We start from the raw sequence: 18,308 nt of genomic DNA on the forward strand, positions 1-18,308 counted from the left end.
TGTTGCTAGGGCCACTGAAGAATACTTATTTTTTTTTCATAATTAGATATTCCACAAATGCAGTAAATGATGCAAAAAGAGCACAATGTTCAGAGCTGTCACTTACGGTTAAATAATTAGTCGATGTTACATTCAAATGCTACCTTCAGTATTACAGCCATTCTGGGACTGAAGGGCTCTGTACTTCCACTGAATGCAGGGGCCTATCACAGTAATTTGTCTAAATCAGACTCTTCAGGGAGAGAATGGGCCAGCACCCGACCGCCAGTTACATTCAAATGCAAATAAAGAACAGGAGACTTAGTGGAAGTTTCTCCAAAAAAACAACATATGTAACTGTCTTTTGATCATTTTTCAAGAAGTCATTGTCTTTATTTAAATACATGTCTACAACACACACACACACACACACACACACACAGGCACGCGCACGCCCTCACACATGTGCACTCACATGCTTAATACAAGTGTTAATTAGGCTATCTTCACTTCAGAAGGAAAATCATATTTGGTATGGGCAGATTATCAGGCAACTCTTGAAAAATAGATGATGCATGGGTATTGAAGTTAATTCAATCCTTCATGAGATATTTATTGTATCTCTACATGCAAAAGACATGTTATATATAGATATTGATGGAGATATATAGAAACATATATATACACACAAAAAGAGATATATATAGATATATAGATATATATACATAGTGTGGGGAATCACGATACAAGCGAGACTAGTCCATGTGGAAATCCATGGCACAGGGAAAAGACTACTGCATGAGCTTTACCATAGGGCATCTGTGTGCCAGAGCCATATTTTACCCCAGGTTTTTTCTGAAACTCAGTATTGATAATAGTAGATGCAAAATGGTTCGTCATCTTCAACATCTTTGAAAATACTCCGAATAAGATGACAGCCTGTTGCACGTGGAAAACGATGACATCTTTGATACCTGCCTCTCCCACTCTATATCCCACCCATTGGCAAATCCTGTCAACTTTCAGTTTACCACCTTGGCCTAAGGCACAATCAGGTCTCCCCTGAAGTACTTTAATAGCCTCTTAACTGTTCTCCTATTTCTGGCCTTTACCCCTATAGTCTATGCTCCACAGATCTGCCAATCATCCCCCTAAAAAGTCAGTCAGGTGATGTCACGCCTCAACTCAGAACTATCCTATGTCTTCTCAGTTCACTCAGCAATAAAATCCACGTTCTTAGCCTGCCTTATAAAACCCAACAGCACCCGATTCTGGGCTGCATCTCTAATCTCATCTCCTGCCGTTCCCATCCACCTGGCCTTTCTGGTCCCTGCATATTTCGAACATGCTTATGCTTCAGATCCTTGCATTTCAGTTCCCTCTTCCTGGCACACTCTTCCCCAGATCCCTCCCACAACCAATACTTTATTCAAATCTTAGTTCAGATGACATCTAATCCAAACAGCACTTCCATAGTTTACCCCATTGTATGCACACTCAATTCTTCATATTCTTTATTTTCCTTCCTACTATTTATTAGCATTGAACCCACTCTTACTAATCTTATTATTTTTTAAGTGTATATGTATGTATATACATATGTATTTTGAGAGAGAGAGAGAGAGAGAGAGAGAGAGAGAAGATCACAAGCAGTCTCTGTGCTCAATCTCAGGAACTGTGAGATCATGACCTGAGCCGAAACCAAGAGTCGGATGCTTAACCAACTGGGCCACTCAGGCGCCCCCTACTATTATTATTAATTGTTCTCCTTTATCTTCTGAAATTTAAGCTACATGAGAAGAGGATTTATTCTGTTCACTGCCAGGGTGAACACCTTGGCAACTAGGATAATGCCTACCATGTGGTAGAAGCTCAATAAGTTCTGGAGCAGGTCTTTGAGAAACGGACGAAGGCACATGAATGGTGGGGATGCAGCAGCACCTGTGCCATTCAGCCAACGAACTAAATCAAACTCCAGTACTTTGAGGACATTCATTCATTCAGACTACACCGAATGACAACTATTTGTGAGGCTCTATGGTACTTTGCTTAAAAAAGTCCAGAGTGGGAATTCAAGGTTGCCTATGAATAGACCAAAGATGACAACAATTCTAAGAGGCTGGGAGATCAAGAGCATCATCTCTCAAAGAGGTTGGAATCGGATTAGCCCCTGAGATCTATAATGCTAGTTATCACCCAGAAGGAGAAGGCTAGGAACACTCGACTTATTAATTAACAATGACATTAATCCCAAATCCTCATTCTTCCACCCCCTTAGGATACATGGAGCCTCAATGACCCTCTTGACCAATTTTCATTTCAAGTGGCATAAAATTCATATTTTTGGAACACATTAATTTACTTTCATGGGTTAATCGGACCGTTCTAATGAAGAAGCTGCAAGATTTAATGTTGATCAGATTTCCCTGACCTTTATCACTCCATTGTTACCGAAGTTTGAAGAGTGGATCTAGGCCAGTTTCTTACAATTCAGAAATTTACGGGGGGAGGGAGCAATGGGACAACTACTAATATTAACAGAAAATTGTCTCCTTTTATCACATGAAGATACTGCTTCGTACTGCTGTTGTGAGGGGAAGCCATTGATCAGTTGGATTTGTGCTTTCTGTAGAGAAAATTGTGGGTGGCTTTTTTTTTCAGTTTTAATAAAGTAAATATTGAAATGTGATAAACTGAAGGAATGCTGACAGGTCTGCCAACACATCTAGATGTCAACTCTCATAGTTTTTAACTTGATTGCAAAGGGAGTCAAGTGAATTTTTTAAGGATAAGGGATATTATGTGAAAATAATTTATTCTTCATATATTTATTAAGTGAAAGAGGCAATGCTATGTCCTAGAGGGACAGTCACTGTGAATACAAGCGATTTCTCTTTTTAAGCTTTCAATATCTAGTGTCAGTATAATAAGTATAATCCAAGGCAGACTTTCACAAATGCCATAAAAGAGGTAGAGCCATTATAAGCTGGGAGGCCCTTGATCTGTGACTTAAAACTTGTACAGATTTTAAAAGGTAGAAAGAGCAACCCAGGAGGAGGTAAATTACATGAACAAATAGGTGGAGAAAGGCAACTTATGTGGAATATGTCAGGGTTGGGGCAGGGTTGCTGAAATTTGTCAATTAGGTTAGAAACATGTAACTGACAACTGGCAACAGTGGGAGCCGCGGGCCAGAAAGGTAATGAAGGACAATCATGGAAGGTTTGGGATGGCAATGGGGTAGCATTAATAATGGTACTGGGCAAAATGAAAATCCTGTGGCCATAAAATGTGACAGTTCAGAATCTCTTGATTTCATCTTTTTTCCTGTACCCAACCCTATCCACTTTGGAGGCTACATCCAAAAATAAGTATAATCTTCAAATATGTTTGTAGTCAAAACCTTAGCACCAACCACATGGGTTAAATCCAACAGCAAAATTATAAAGAGGGAGAGGAAGTAATGTGTGTGCCAACATGGACAGGAGTTTAGTTCAACAGGAGATTCCTGTCTCAAGAATGGCCTCATTTGGAATTGGTTCAAACCCCAACCGGCTGGCCTGAAGTAGCCTTGGGTAACTGTGGACACAAATACAAAACTAAAAGAGTGGAAAGACTCTGTTTTGAATGATGACAAACCTAGGTTCTCATTCTGGGTTTTGTATTAAATAATATTAAACATCTAGGTGACCTTTGGCAAATCTCTTCCTTGTGCCGACGCTTGCTTCTCTCATCTGTAAACAAGAAGCTTTGACTGAAGGATTTAGGGTAGGTCTTTTAACTTCAATAATCTGACTTCATATGCTGCAGGCTGTGAGCAGGTAAGACTCTACTGTCACCTCAGGGCTGACCTGGAATTTGAAATGGCCTCTTCTTATCATCATCTCATTGCTACTGTCCATTATCAAAAGGCTCCCTACACTTCCCTTCTCAGATTCCCTAAAATTACACCTTCACATACTCTTTCTCTGCTAGCCCCTATACCACTTTCACATTCTGCTGGACTCCTGTTCCTATTTGGTAGAGCTCCTAGCCCAAGGTCTTACACAAACGATCAATCAATAAGTATTTGGAGAGTGAAGGAATGAATGAAATGCCAGAATGTTTTGAGCAATGTAGCAAGTTATATTCATCAAAAAGAACTTCCAGAAACATCCTGGAGGAAGTATTAACAATAAATATCAAGGAAGATCACATGGTTGCTTCTATTATTTTTTACTTTAGGATATTTCTTGGGAATTGGCACAAAAAGTGGAAGCGATTGTCTCCTGGAAAAACAGCAAATCAGTAGGCAATCTTGCACTTCTGGGCCAGACTGTGATTCTAGCTAAAGGCTTTATACACAGATCCATGTTTCAGAAAGAGAGAAATAGGAGCCCCAAGGATCTAACTTCCAGTCTTGTCTCTCATGCTCATATATCCATTTAAGGAAGCCGATTTCATCTTGGCTGTTCCAATGCTACTGGTAATTCTGGAATTAAGAGTCATTCAGCACTGACAATTACTTGTTGGGAAGTGATCACACACTGCACTTCCTCAGTCATCTAGCACGTCTTTAATACCTGAGTAGTTACACCGTTCTCAGAACAGTCAGGCCAGGGAGGGTGGCTCAGAACTTAGACGTGGTGTTTGCTATAAACACCTCCCAACACCCACTCTGCACATCACATGGCGGGTGTGAACCAAATGACTTCCCATTGTACATTGTTCATGTCACAGGCATAAAATTATAAGAGTTTCCATTTCCATCTTCAGAGTCAAAAAAAAAAAAGAGGAAATAGCAAAAAAAAAAAAAAACCTAATTTAACACATCATCTTTAAGAATAAATGAGGTTACAAATCTACATTTGGAAGAACAGAATCTAGTCCATATGTACCAGATACCATTTTTTTTTTCCAAACTCAAACTCCGGATTCCAAAATGTATACTCTCTCTCTATACTGAGGTAACAGCTTGTCAGAGGAATGTGGCAAGCAGCAGCAGCACTAGCACAGCAGATGGGTAGTATTTTTATACTGGCTTTTAAGTGATAATGTGAGTTTACATAGGGTCATCCTAAATATTGTTTTAAGTACATGGAATGACTCGAGTCACTGTCTAACCTTGAGTAGGCTGTTTTGCTTTCCATTCTTGTCTAAATTTGCCACCATCAAGGCTTTATCGAGAGAAGTCTATCTTTTCTTTGAAATAGGAGCTGCACAAATTTCTCAGAAACTCTTTTCAGATTCCCGTATGTGTTTTAAATTGACATTAAAAACGCGGAGAGGAAAACAGCTATGAAAACTTCCCTGCTTAACACAGTGGACTGACTCAGTCTCTGTCAACAGGTCACAGATGGTGTGTGTCCCAAGAGAAAACACATGAAGCCTTCCCCGGATGGTGGTTCGAGCCCTAAGATTTAACTTCGGCTCGCCTACTGACTGGCTCCACAGCATCTCTGAGCCTCAGTTTCCATATACGGAAGATGTGTTTACTGCTACCTACTGTGTGGGGTTATTGGGGTGGGAGGTGTCCATAGCAAATAAAGCACCTACTAAAACATTTAAAGTTCACACCCTTCCCTCTTGTGCCTTGGCCTCATTCCCTTTATGATAAAATGAAGGCAACAGCATTGCTGACCTTCAATATCAATTTCAAGAGATTTTTGTGGATTTTGTAACAATCTTCTGTAATCAGAACAAAATTTTCATTTAGTTCATTCACAAATAACGTACATGAAGCAAAATCTTAAGTAAACCTTGAGGGGATAACTTTTATCAATACTTTTACAGGGCAGGCATACCTGAGGGATACAACGGGCAACCTTGATAAACAGTGGCTTCCTTTAAAGACGTCTCAAATCACGTGGGTGGGTTGGAAGAGAGGAGAGTGAAGATTTAGAATTTTAGCAAAGTACTAGGTATATTTTCCTTTGAAAAGCTGGGCCTGTAACGTAATGCAGTCAGAATGTAAGCACCCAGGAGGCAGGCAGATTTGATGTTCAGTGCTTTGTCTCCCGTGCCTCAAAGAGTGACTAGTACAGAGCAGGCACTCACAAATACATTTATTCAAGGACTGTAGCATAAATCCTAGGCCTATTCAAACATATCCCTCTTCCCCTCTGAAAAATCATTGTTCTAAAGAGATCTCCTTCCCCAATCAGAAAAAGCTGTATTCAGAATTAAGCACCTTACCTAAGTTTGCATATCCAGAGAGTGCCTGAAATGGGATCCCACCCTGACTTACAGCTCCCTATTCTTTCTGCAAATGCCATATTGCTCTGATGAGTTGTATAAGTTGAAAGGTATATAGGTCTACTCATCTGATGACAGACAAGACTGTGAATCCTTCTGACCTTTCAAGTTCCACACCTTTAAGAATAGGTTGATCATGAAACACTTCAGAGACTCACTGGATCAAAAAGCGGTCAAGACACAAGTGAATAAATGGTAAAAACGTGTTCTCAGGTCTCCTGGATACACACAGAAATATGTGATTCTGCTTTGTCAGTTATAAAACACTACGGACATATTTATTAACACTACAGAAATGTTACTAACACTATAATGCTTCATTTATAAGCTTCTGGAGTCAGGGCATTGTTCACCACCCACTTATGAATGACTGGCCCGCGCTTGATAGTGTCTGGCGAAGTTGACGTTCTGGGATTGAATGACTGGATAGATGAATACAAATGATTAAGTCATAGAGGGGTAAATATAAATGACTGCATTTCTGCTAAGACATTAATTGTAGAATTAAAGGATGGGTCAGATCCTGCCACATAAGGCAGAGGTTAAGATAAAATTATGTACTAAATGCAACATTTGTAGTTCCCCATTTATTTCTCCAACAAAACCGACCTATGTTACAAAGGAAAAGACAAGTTGGCCTTAAGACATGTATTTTTAAAATTGTATTTAGAAACAAAATAATATGTTAGCTATGTTTGGAGAGGAAATTACAATTTTCTAATAAGACACTAACTACTCAAACATGAATTGTAGAAACTATGATAGAATAAAGTGTTTTGCCAGAACCCTTCTTTCCTGTGTCCTAAAATACTACCCTTTAGATTATCTGCAAATTTTACATTTTCTAGAAATTAACCATTCCTAGCACAGAAAAGGAGCACATACTTTTTTTAGCACAATGTTAGGTATATTCGATTTCACTGAAATAATAGTTCTATAGGTCAAATGGGATATATAGCAGCACTGAACTTGAAAAACAGCACACAGTCCTCAGGCAACTGTGATCATACACAGGCTTAGTGTACTGCCAATCTAGACAGTGGCTCGCAAAAGATGCGAAGGTGGGGATTTCATGCACAGGGGCCTGTTTTTGGTCATAACAATGGGTGTGTGTGTGGCAAGGTGCTCCTGGAATCTAGTGGGTAGACACTGGACAATGGTAATGTCCTGCCATGCACTGGACACAGCCAAAAGATGAGAAAGTGTCTTGCTCTAATTGTGAATAGCTCAAGTTGGTAAACAGCACAGTATACCTGAATTTACTCTCCAGTTTTCCATAATCCTAATCCCTGGGAATACTTCTATAGCTACTGGGACATCTAATTCTATGTGCCAACTTGACTGGGCTAAGGGAAGCCCAGATGACTGATAAAATATCACTTCTGAGTGTGTCTGTGAAGGTGTCTCTGGAGGACATTAGCATTTCAATAAGTAGACTGAGCAAGGAAGATCTGCTTTCACCAGTGTGGGTGGGCATCATCCAATCCATTGAGGGATTGAATGGAAAAAAATGTGGAGGAAGGATGAATCTGCTCTCTGCAGGAGCTGGAACTTCTATCTTTTGCCCTTTGGCACCAGTGCTTCTGGTTATCAGGCCTTCAGACCTGGATTCACAACTATGGTGCCCTCCCCACCAACCACCCCCACTCCCACCCTCTTCCCGGCATCTCAAGCCTTTGGAATCTGACTGAATTACACTACCAGCTCACTATCCTGGGTCTCGGCTTACAGATAGCAGATTGTGGGACTTCTCAGCCTCTAAAACTGCTTGAGCTAATTCCTATAATAAATCTGGATATATATATATGTATATATATATATATACACACACACACATACTACATATATGTATACACACACACGTGTGCATATATGTATACACACATTCCATTGGTTCTGTTTCTCTTGAAAACCCATGTATACCCTTCACATGAAAAATCAATCTTTGATCAAAAAGATCACTAACACAGAACATAAAACAGAAGATATGGACAGTCTCAAAATTATGTTTTTGGTGTTTTACATAACTAGAGGACTGAACCGATGGCTTAGTGGGATCTCTCACACACATATACACACATTTTCTCTCCTTGCTTTCTTTCTTATTTACTCGATGGTAAGTCTAAGTAAAATTTTAAAACATTGTTTTGACCATGCCACTGAGTATATGAAAGCGTTGGAACACACAGAACTTAAACGTCAGTAGTTTTAGTAAAAGCAGAAGTCTTTTGATAGTCAGAAATAGGTCAACTTGAAACACCTTGTGTGAAGCTGTTTGTTCATTCATTCCAACAAGGTTATGGGACACCTTCCGGGTCTTATGTACTGAGCAGCATACCAACATGAGTCAGTAAAAATTCATTTTCACAGAGCTTTACATCTAAGAAGGGTGCTAAGGCATACAAATAAGTTTAATATGAAGCAGAAGATGAGAACTTCCATTAAAGATGTATGACCAAGGCCCATAGGAATTTAGAGGGGGTACATTCACTTTTAGCTGTAGGATCTGAAAAGGCTCACAGGCAAGCTGGCACCTGAGAACAAACTGTTCCTGATCTTCCCTCCCTGCTACTCCATCTGAGCACGGCACGTGACAACCCGTGGCCTGTGACGGAGTCGGTGCGCATGGCAGGCACCGTGCAACGGCATAACTTCTGCAGTCAGTTCCGCGACAGTACCTTACGAAATCATCTGCCCAACTTACAGTTTTGGAAAGAAAATACCCAGAAGCCATGAACGGCAATATTTTGCTCTTTTCCACCCATGATAGCTTTTCTTACTGCATCAGAAAACAGCATCCTAGCGTTGTGTTCTGAATCTATGGGTAATATTTGTCATGGGCACATGTGCCAGCCACCCTACCTGCCTCAGTTTTAGGCAGGGACATGCTTGATAGATACTTAGTAAGACAAAAGAGAGTAGACAAAACAACAAAATCTTGCTTGAGTTTGCCTTTAATTTACTAGGTGCAAAAAGATTTAGAAGGCAAAAAAATAATAATAATAAAATAAAAATTAGAGCCTCCTATGGAAACATTTCATTTACCTAACAGCTGGAAATCTTTACTGTGGATTATCTTTTATGTGAGGCGCCCTCACTCCTTTTGAGTTTGTATACTGTGATTAAAAAAATATAAAGCTTAATGGTCAGAGACACGAGGGTCCTTTAATCACTCGGATGTAAGACGCCTGTCCCCTACACAAGCAGGGGCAATCCACACACATGCAGATGAATGCTCAGCTTCATGTTCCCACAGAAATGCCTTCCAGTGATCTGCATCCCTACATCCCACAGTCTGTCAGGGTTTTTTTCTTCTTCTTTCTTGAATCTCCTTTCTCCTTGCTTCTTCAAGGGACTTGTACTGTCTTCTACTTTGTTTGATGACACCTTGTCAGTTAGAGGCATTCCGTTCAGTTCAGAAGTTCATTAAGTTCAGATAACACATGATTCTTGCAAGCTAACTGATGTTTATTAATGGAACATGTGAAATGGGTAATTCAGCAGGGAACATGAGCCTTTCTTTGCATCACTCAGCCATTTAGAATAATAGTGTGTCTGGAATTCAGCAGGGGCTTTATAATATTATTTACATATTTAAAGAGTTCTTGAAAGTCACATGCCTTTCAGAAATTCGGGAATGTATGCATTGTGAAAAAAGTAAATCAGATATAGGCAATATGCTGATTCACACATCCTTAAATAGCTTTGAGTTTTGTGCCTGCATTGTGGGGGGTAGAAAAGGAAAGAGGGTAGGGGACAGGCAATGAGAAGCTCTTTATGTAATTAAGCCCTGGGTTTTTTAATAAGATGTTTGAGATTATTAACAACTACAATAATATTAACCTTTAAATAGGGAGTGCAATTTTCAAAGTATTTCTTCTCTCTGTGTTATCTCATTAAGCTGCGTTTTTCTATTATGCTTTTTGGAACAATAAAAACAAACATGAATGAAACAAGTATTAATTGATCCATCCATCCTCGATCACTTACATAACCTCGCCAGCAGGAAGAATTTCCAAGTACATGCAATGAAAGAACTAAAACTCAGGGAATGCATAGTACCCACCATCCATCTGGCTCCCTCAAATCCTTCTAGGGTTTTGTGCCAATTGAGCCCATTGAGATAGAGGTGGTGAGAAAAAGCCCAGTGACGCCATATCACCTCAGAATAAGTAAGGCTAGCCAGTTTAACTCAAGAAGCATTGTTTAAATGCCTATTCCCTGCTGGGCACTCTTAGATTCCATAAGATAAATCCTTTCCTCTCTGAGAGCTCACAGTTCAGAAAGAAATAAACAAGTACCGTGTCCACATATCTGAGAGAAACTATTTAAATACTGTTATTGTTTCACACAAGTAGAGGACTGAGCCAATGATTCTTCCTTTTTCCTTTCTCTCCTCTTTCTAGTTACACTAATAGCAGGTGTTGAAATGTCAGCACGTATGTACAAGTACATTGCAAGAATAGTCCAAAATTTTACTTACCAGCTAAAACAAAAAAAGATCAAGTACTCACTTGCATCAGAATATTCTTGTATCCCCCCAAGGCTGCTTTCTATTACAATAAGAAAAGAAAAAGGAATATTGAGGTCTCTAAGAAAATACAGCTGTTCTCAAGTTAATCTTTTAAACCTATTGCAAGATATGCCATAGACCGGGAGTGTTTGCGGTAGCAAATACGGCCGGTAGAGAACACATCTTTGTCAATCAGAGAAGACGAGCTGCAGATGGGGAGAACATATTTGCAAAAGACATCTGATTAAGGACTGTTATCCAAACCATATAAAGAACTCCTAAAACTCAACAATAAGAAATGGACGACCTGATTTTAAAATGTGGAAAAGACTTTAAAAAGTGGAACACCCTTTGGTGAGGTATACAGGTGGCAAACCAGTGTATGGAGAGATGCTAAATACTTAACGTTATTAGGGAATTGCAAATTAAAGTAACAACGAGATATACTACATGATAGATATACATCTATCAGAATGGTCAAAATTCAAAACACAGACACTAAATACTCTCCAGAATGTAGAGCAATGGGAACTCTTGTTTACTGCTGTGAAAACATACAAAATGGAACAACCACACCTAAAGAGTCTGCGAGTTCACTACAAAACAAACTCTTACCGTAAGATCTAATGATCACACTCCTTGGTATTTATCCACATTAGCTGAAAACATCTGTCCACACAAAACCCAGCACAAAGGTGTTTATAGCAGCTTTTATTTATAATTGCCAAAACCTGGACCCAAACAAGATGCCCTTGAATAAGTGAGTGGATACATTAACTGTGGTACATCCAGACAATGGAATATTTTTTAGCGCTCAAGAGAAATGAGCTATCAAGCCATAAGAAGACATGCCGGAAATTTAACTGCTTATTACAAAGTGTAAAGAAGCCAATCTGGAATGGCTACATAGCGTACAATTCCTATTATATGACAGTCTGGAAAAGGCAAAACCAGAGAGATAGTAAAAACAAAAGTGGTTGCCAGCGGTTGGGGGAAAGAAGGGATGAGCAGGTGAAGTACAGAGGATTTCTAGCAGTAAAAGTATTCTGTATGATCCTATAATAATGGATACATGCCATTCCACATTTGGTCCAAATGCAGAGAAAGCACAACCCCAGGAGTGAGCCCTAATGCAAACTGTGGACTCGGGGGACTATGATGAGTCAGTGTAGGCTCATTAGCTGTAACAAGCATCTCTGGTGCCGAGATGTTGATAGTAGGAGGTGTGTGTGTGTGTGTGTGTGTGTGTGTGTGTGTGTGTGTGTGTTTAGGTAGGGGGTATGCGGAAACACTCTAAAAAACTTTCTGCTCCATTTTGCTATGAGCCTAAAACTGCTCTGAAAATGAAAGTCTATTCAACACACACAGACACACACACAGACATACCCATCGTTGGAAACCAGTACCCTGGGAAGTGGCTTCTAACAGGTGAAGGAAAGAGGGTCTTAAGACTCCTGGTTCTCCTCTGTTCTAGTTGTTTAACAATCCTCCAAATAATCAGTCTTCAGTCCTGTCAAATGGGACTGAATACCTACCCATAAAGGAGTTCTGTGAGCATGAGAATGAGCTAATGTATACGCAAATGCTCCACACACTTTACAGCATGTACATGCAATTGAATGGTTCTGAACTGGGGGGCCACTGAAGCAGCTTTTGTAAAGAATTGGCTCCAAAGACCTTAGGTTTTCTGTTTGCATATGCAAAAAGAGGACAGATAATCATGCTGCTGCACTCACTGTTTGCACAAAATTGGGCTAGGGAGTGACAATCCTGCTCTTGGTGGTCTTCCAGGGATTTTCACACATCCTGAGGGCAGAGGCAAAAGTAAGGGAAAAGTTGACAATGTAAAACACATGCACAAACATGTGAGTCATGCCACGTGCCATTCTGCTTCTATTTTCACTTCCTTATGCCTTAAAAGACCCAACCAATGTAGTTCAGAATATACTCATTTCTGTTGTATATAAAGTGAAATCCACTTGAATGGGAGACAAAGAATGAAGGGAAATCAATTAAGAACAATAAGGATTGAAGACAAAGGTCAACAGATCACAAAGCATTTTTAAGCTCTCAGATTGTATGTTATTGTGTGTGTTGTGTCTATTGTGAGGTATGTGTGTGGGTATGATTCAATCCACAAGTGGAACCAATATTGTAAAGTTAATACTGAATAAACGAATGAAATATTTGCCTGTGCAATGGGTTCTGTGCAAGAAGTCTGATGGTGAGAACCTTGCCAAACTGTGAGATGGAGTGAGGTTCTGGAGCAATCTTGGGACAGTGAGGAGCAAGATGGGGTGCCTCTGGGCTTTGATGGGGCCTACCCCAAGCTACCAACTCATCTGCTTGCCTGACAGAATTGTTTAGTATAAAATGAACTCTGGAAAACAGCTGAGGAAACATTTGCTGAATAAATGGGTAGATGAATGGCAAAATAATATATTAAAGGTCAACCTAGATTCTTTTGTCTGGATCTGTGAGCTCCATGGATAAGCAAATACTATAGCTCACTTGATTATTAAAGGATGATGATCCCAGTGCAAGGATTAGTAATCCCATTTATAGATACAAAAACTGAGGCACTCAAAGAAGATGCAATGTGCGAAGACTGCCTTGCTAAAAAGCAACTGAATCCGGGTCTCCAGGCTTCAGTAACATTCTATCCACTGTATGCTATTCCAGCAACCTTTATACAAAATCATGTTTCTGGGAGGCAGAGAAATACATCAAATATAAACAATCTAATGCTGAAGGGAAAAAAATCCCTGATACCTGATAGATTATCTATAACCCATCCAAATGCACTATTATTTGTTAATATTCATTACACATCTAGACAATATTTGTTAGCAAAGTTGAGTATAGGACAGGCTGTCAGCTCTGTAGTCACTAAAGGCACCTTATACTTCTTGAAAGGACATGAAAAGTTTCCAAGGTGTTCTATCATCATTTCGCTGAATCCACTCTTGTAATTTTCAAGCATAAGTGTTGTATGGAAATGAGACCCTAGAGGAACATCAAGCAACTCTTTTGGCTCAGGCCAACATAATCAACCTCAAACACCAGGTCAGTAGCCAATAATGAAGAGCAAGAAAGGATCTGATAATGGAGGGAGAAGCGCAAATGCCCCCCAAAGGGAGGAGCCTCTAAGAGTCAAACACACATATGGATGCCCTATCCATATATATCTATATATATCGATATCTATATATAGATATATATCGATATATATCTTGTGTTGTTAATCCACAGAGTGCATCTATAATTCATGAATCCACAGAGAGAAAACAAGCCTTTTGTTGAAAGAAGCCAGGGAGTAGCAGTTCAGAGTGTCTTCTGCCAAGTAGGCCTGGAGGAGGTGGAGAGGGGTGGGCAGAAAAGGGATTTGTTTGTTTACACCCATTAATCCTATTAGATTTGTTAAGCCACAAGTATATATTACTTTGATAAAAACAAAACAAAGCAAAACCCCCCACAAAACACAAACTTGAGAAATATGGAGCATTCATCCTTATGATTAAATGACCAGAACACTGGCTGCTCATTCATCATCATTGCCACTGTGTTGATTAATACATCTGAGGTCACGGGGATCGAAGTCTAGTAAGTTTAGGGTATTAAGAGTGGACTCAGGGAAGCTGCACTATTATATATTTCTATATGCCACTGTTCAGTTTACAGGACATACTCTCATTGGACTGGAAGAGAGGCACAGTTCAATAATGTACTGGATTATGCAGTGGGAGGATTATTATTTCTGTCTGGAGGAATCTGTGAAGGTAACAAAGAGGTAGTATCTTTGAGCATAGCCAACCTAGATTTAAAAAAAAGTCTAGGGGCACCTGGGTGGCTATGTCGGCTAAGCTTCCGACTTCAGCTCAGGTTACGATCCCACAGTTTGTGGGTTCGAACTCCGTGTCAGACTCTGTACCAACAGCTCAGAGACTGGAGCCTGCTTTAGATTCTGTGTCTCCCTTTTCTCTGCCCCTCCCTGCTCACGCTCTGTCTGTGTCTCTGTCTCTCTCTCAGGAATAAATAACATTAAAATAAAATAAAAATTTCACAGAGGGACAATTTTATTAAAAGCAGAGGAATGGGGGAAATGTGTTGATGTGCATAGGGACCGGCTCTTTGTTTGAATTTTTGTGGGGAGAATGAAGGAATACTGGGAAAACAGATTGGAGAGGTACAAAAACAAACAAAAAATCGACAGATATCAGAATCTGGAGTACATAATTGATTCCATAGTTGTGGGAAGTTGTTCGAAGCTAAATTAATGAGTAGCAAAGTGACTAAAGCAAAAGGAAAAAGCACATAAAATATAAGAAAAGTAGTAGTAAAGCTAAATTTATGCCAGCCTAGGATCAATGATTTAAAATTCTGAGCAAGGCCAAGTGCAGTAAATAATCTAAGGGCAAAAAGTTTTGAGGTTGAGGCTACATTGATAGCCACACCAAATTCTTTGTTTTTTTATATAGTTTCCTACTGCAATCAAAGTAAAACTACTATTGAATTGTTTTCGTTCTCTCTGTTTTGGAGTATACCTTCCTTGACAGGTCTGGGAAGCTAAAATATCACTCCAGCATTAGGGAGGATGAGCACACTGGAGGGGAAAGAAGAGAACGTAACTGAATTCAGATAGGATAGCCCGAGACAACCTAAACCCTCCCATAATCAGGCAATTAATAAAATACCTGAAAACTTGCAAAATATCCCAGGGAGAGGGGCCAACATGGACTAGATTTGGAAAGCCCTGTGAGAAAGTAGGGACCTGGTATTATTTTCAAAGGAGGTAACAGAATCTCCTTCTCAAAAGCTATTGAATGGGTGGTTAAAGAGAAGCGGGATTGTGTAGAAGAAAGAACAAGTGATGTGATATTGGAAAGCCTGTGCTTGAATTTTTTGTATTTTACTGGTCCTGTGACCTTTTCTTTTCTTTTTAAAAAAATATTTATTTATTTTTTAATAAAGAGAGAGAGGGTGTGAGTAGGGGAGGGGAAGGAAGGTGGGAGGACAGGGATCCAAAGCGAGCTCTGAACTGACAGCAGAGAGCCCGATGTGGGGCTCGAACTCATGAACCGTGAAATCATGTCCTGAGCTGCAGTTTAACCCTCTGAGCCACCCAGCTGCCCCAATGGACCTGTAATCTTGACAAAGTCTCTTCTCTAATCCGTAGTCCTTTCTCATATTTTGTGAACTCCCAGAGGCATTCTCCCAGTGACTATCTGACACCAATATTCATTATTATTCACCATTACTGCCTCAAGTGGTGAGCAATCATGGTACCTTCATACCGGATGGAGAAAATGAGCTTGATTTGCTCAATCTCATAACTCTAGCCAGTGGGAAAGTCACGTTAAAAGTGAGGGCTCTGAAACCCCTCTGGGTTCAACTACTAGAAATAGTTCACCTGTCAGTAGAACACAGGTTGGTGTCATTTGCTATAATTTGACAAAAACAGAAGCTTAGCCGCAAGGCCTTGGCAGGTGAGCAAAAAGGTTGTCGCTGTTTTTTCCCAACACTTTGTTTTTAAATGTAATTGTTTGTTTGCTTTTTTTTTTTGAGTCTACACAATCTGTTCTTTGATTTGGGATCTCAAACAGTTTGCTATTGCTTCACGGCTTTTGAAGATCAGCTTCAAGAAACGAAACCAAGGAGCTGTCACAGGCTGTGAGCATTAAAGCAGCCAATATTTGCACGCATTGCAAGTGGAAGGAGAACTCAGGTTTGTCTTTCAGGACCCTCACTTGGAGGCCTGGCAGTGCCTGGGTACTCTTTGGCATGGGCCCCCTCTTAAAATCAGAGTGTTTCTTAAATGTGAGATTTTTCACTGCTTGCTATTTGTGCAAGGAAACACCAACATCACAGGCTGATGTTTACCCAAAGTCACAGTTAAAAGCTGCAACACAGTAGGTTTTGCCTGAAAAGTTCAGAGCAACGTTAGGATTATCTAATTTAAATAAACTTGTAGCTGGGCCAATTCTGTCTCATCTCTACTTGATCTTTCTCTATCCTTTGAGAACATCTCATTTGAATTGCTAAAGTTTAGAAGCTTAAAGTTGGAAACAACCAACGTGGTGGTGATCGGTGATCTATTCGACCCCCACCCAAGGTCTGTTTCATTTGGGGGCTGAATCCCCACTGCAATCTTCCACCCTCTCCAGGACAGCAATGTCACCACTTTTAAGAGCAATAGGGACTTTTTCCAGATAGCTGTATTTTAGTTTTCCTGTCAGTGGGCTAATCTATGTTTCGTCCCTGCACCTCACTATTATACTGTGATGTTTATTAAGCAGTATTCCTAATTTTGTCAATATTGCCTTACTCATTTTCTAAAATTCATCTTAAATGTTATTTCTCTCTTGAAGTTGGGCAGAACTACGGTACCCTTTTCTATTTTTTTTTAAGTTGTATCTAATTCCAGTCATTGTAACATACAGGGTAAAATTAGTTGTACAACTGAGTGATTTCAGTCTTTTCTGATGTCTCTTCCTCATCGTGACCTGATAGTCCTTAGTGACAACCAAACTCTGGGCTCTTTTCTAGGTGCCGCTAGGAACTGGACCTTCTCTTCTGGGCACCTTCTTACCTTGTAGGCAAAAGAGGAACAGGGACATATTTTAGACCCACACCAATATTTGGGCACTGGAACATACAGATGTATCCATTTAGGCTAAAGGAATAGTAGTACAACATGCCCTTCACTGCAAAACAAAACACAAGCCTAAGAAATGTTCATTTTGCATCTTATGTTCATCATTGGGTTTCCAGTAATATGCATGCTATCTGATTAATAACTTCTATCATTTTATTTTCTACATATATACTTTCTTCCCCCCATATAAATGATCTATATCTGTCCATCCAACCCCACAGCAATTTTCCCCTTCTACAAGATGCTGGTCCAACCACGTGAAACTCCTGGGCTGAAACTATTCTACTGGTCTGCCCTCTGAGTATGAATAGGATTGTTTCCTCCCTGTTGTTATTACCAAGCTGAAGCTCTCTTTCTAATTCCTGACTAAATGTACAGCAGGTTAGAGGGCTCTGGAATTTATTTGTGAAGAGGTCCTTGTAATTACAAATGCAGAATCTCCTATCCTCATCCAAGGAAAGAACGGACTAAGCTGCTGGGGACCATGCGACACTCAGCAGGACTGAGGGATATTGCTGGACTTCATCATTTTGCTGAGTGCAGGGCTTAAGCATGCAGTCATTTGCAGAAAATTGTGGAAAACTGTCTCATTTCAAATCATCATTGATTTGTGGCAATGAGGAGTTTGTGTGTGTACATGTATGTGTCTGTGTGCACATACACAATTCAGAGAGAATTTGATTGTCTGCATTGTAAGGGTTTTGTTGACTTTTGCTCCAAGAATGTGGGGATCTTGAAGTAAAGTAAGATGTGCTATCCTTAAGGCACAGATAAGCACAAACATTTAATTTCCAGAGTTCCCTACCTGCCTAGGTTTACTCACATTATTTCCTATATCAGAAATGGCATTCTCCTAAAAGTCCCTACCTTGAGGTCACAACCCACTAAGGATTTGTCAGTTTTTCATCTAAGATTCACATGCAGATT

At 39.9% G+C, this 18,308-nt stretch overlaps 1 protein-coding gene across 3 annotated transcripts in view; it reads right to left on the bottom strand.

Moving 5' to 3' along the window:
- LPP (LIM domain containing preferred translocation partner in lipoma) overlaps nt 1–18,308 on the bottom strand; it is a 662,184-nt gene that overhangs the window by 194,238 nt on the left and 449,638 nt on the right. For 2 of the 3 annotated variants that reach the window (XM_029939645.1, XM_029939644.1), the window contains one exon: nt 10,728–10,766. The exons of the other annotated variant lie outside the window; for it this stretch is intronic. In XM_029939645.1, the coding sequence (XP_029795505.1) occupies nt 10,728–10,766 (39 nt within the window). The remainder of the gene's footprint in view (nt 1–10,727; nt 10,767–18,308) is intronic. 3 annotated transcript variants of the gene reach the window in all.

This window comes from Suricata suricatta, chromosome 5 (genome assembly GCF_006229205.1).
Source record: "Suricata suricatta isolate VVHF042 chromosome 5, meerkat_22Aug2017_6uvM2_HiC, whole genome shotgun sequence".
NCBI lineage: Eukaryota > Metazoa > Chordata > Mammalia > Carnivora > Herpestidae > Suricata > Suricata suricatta.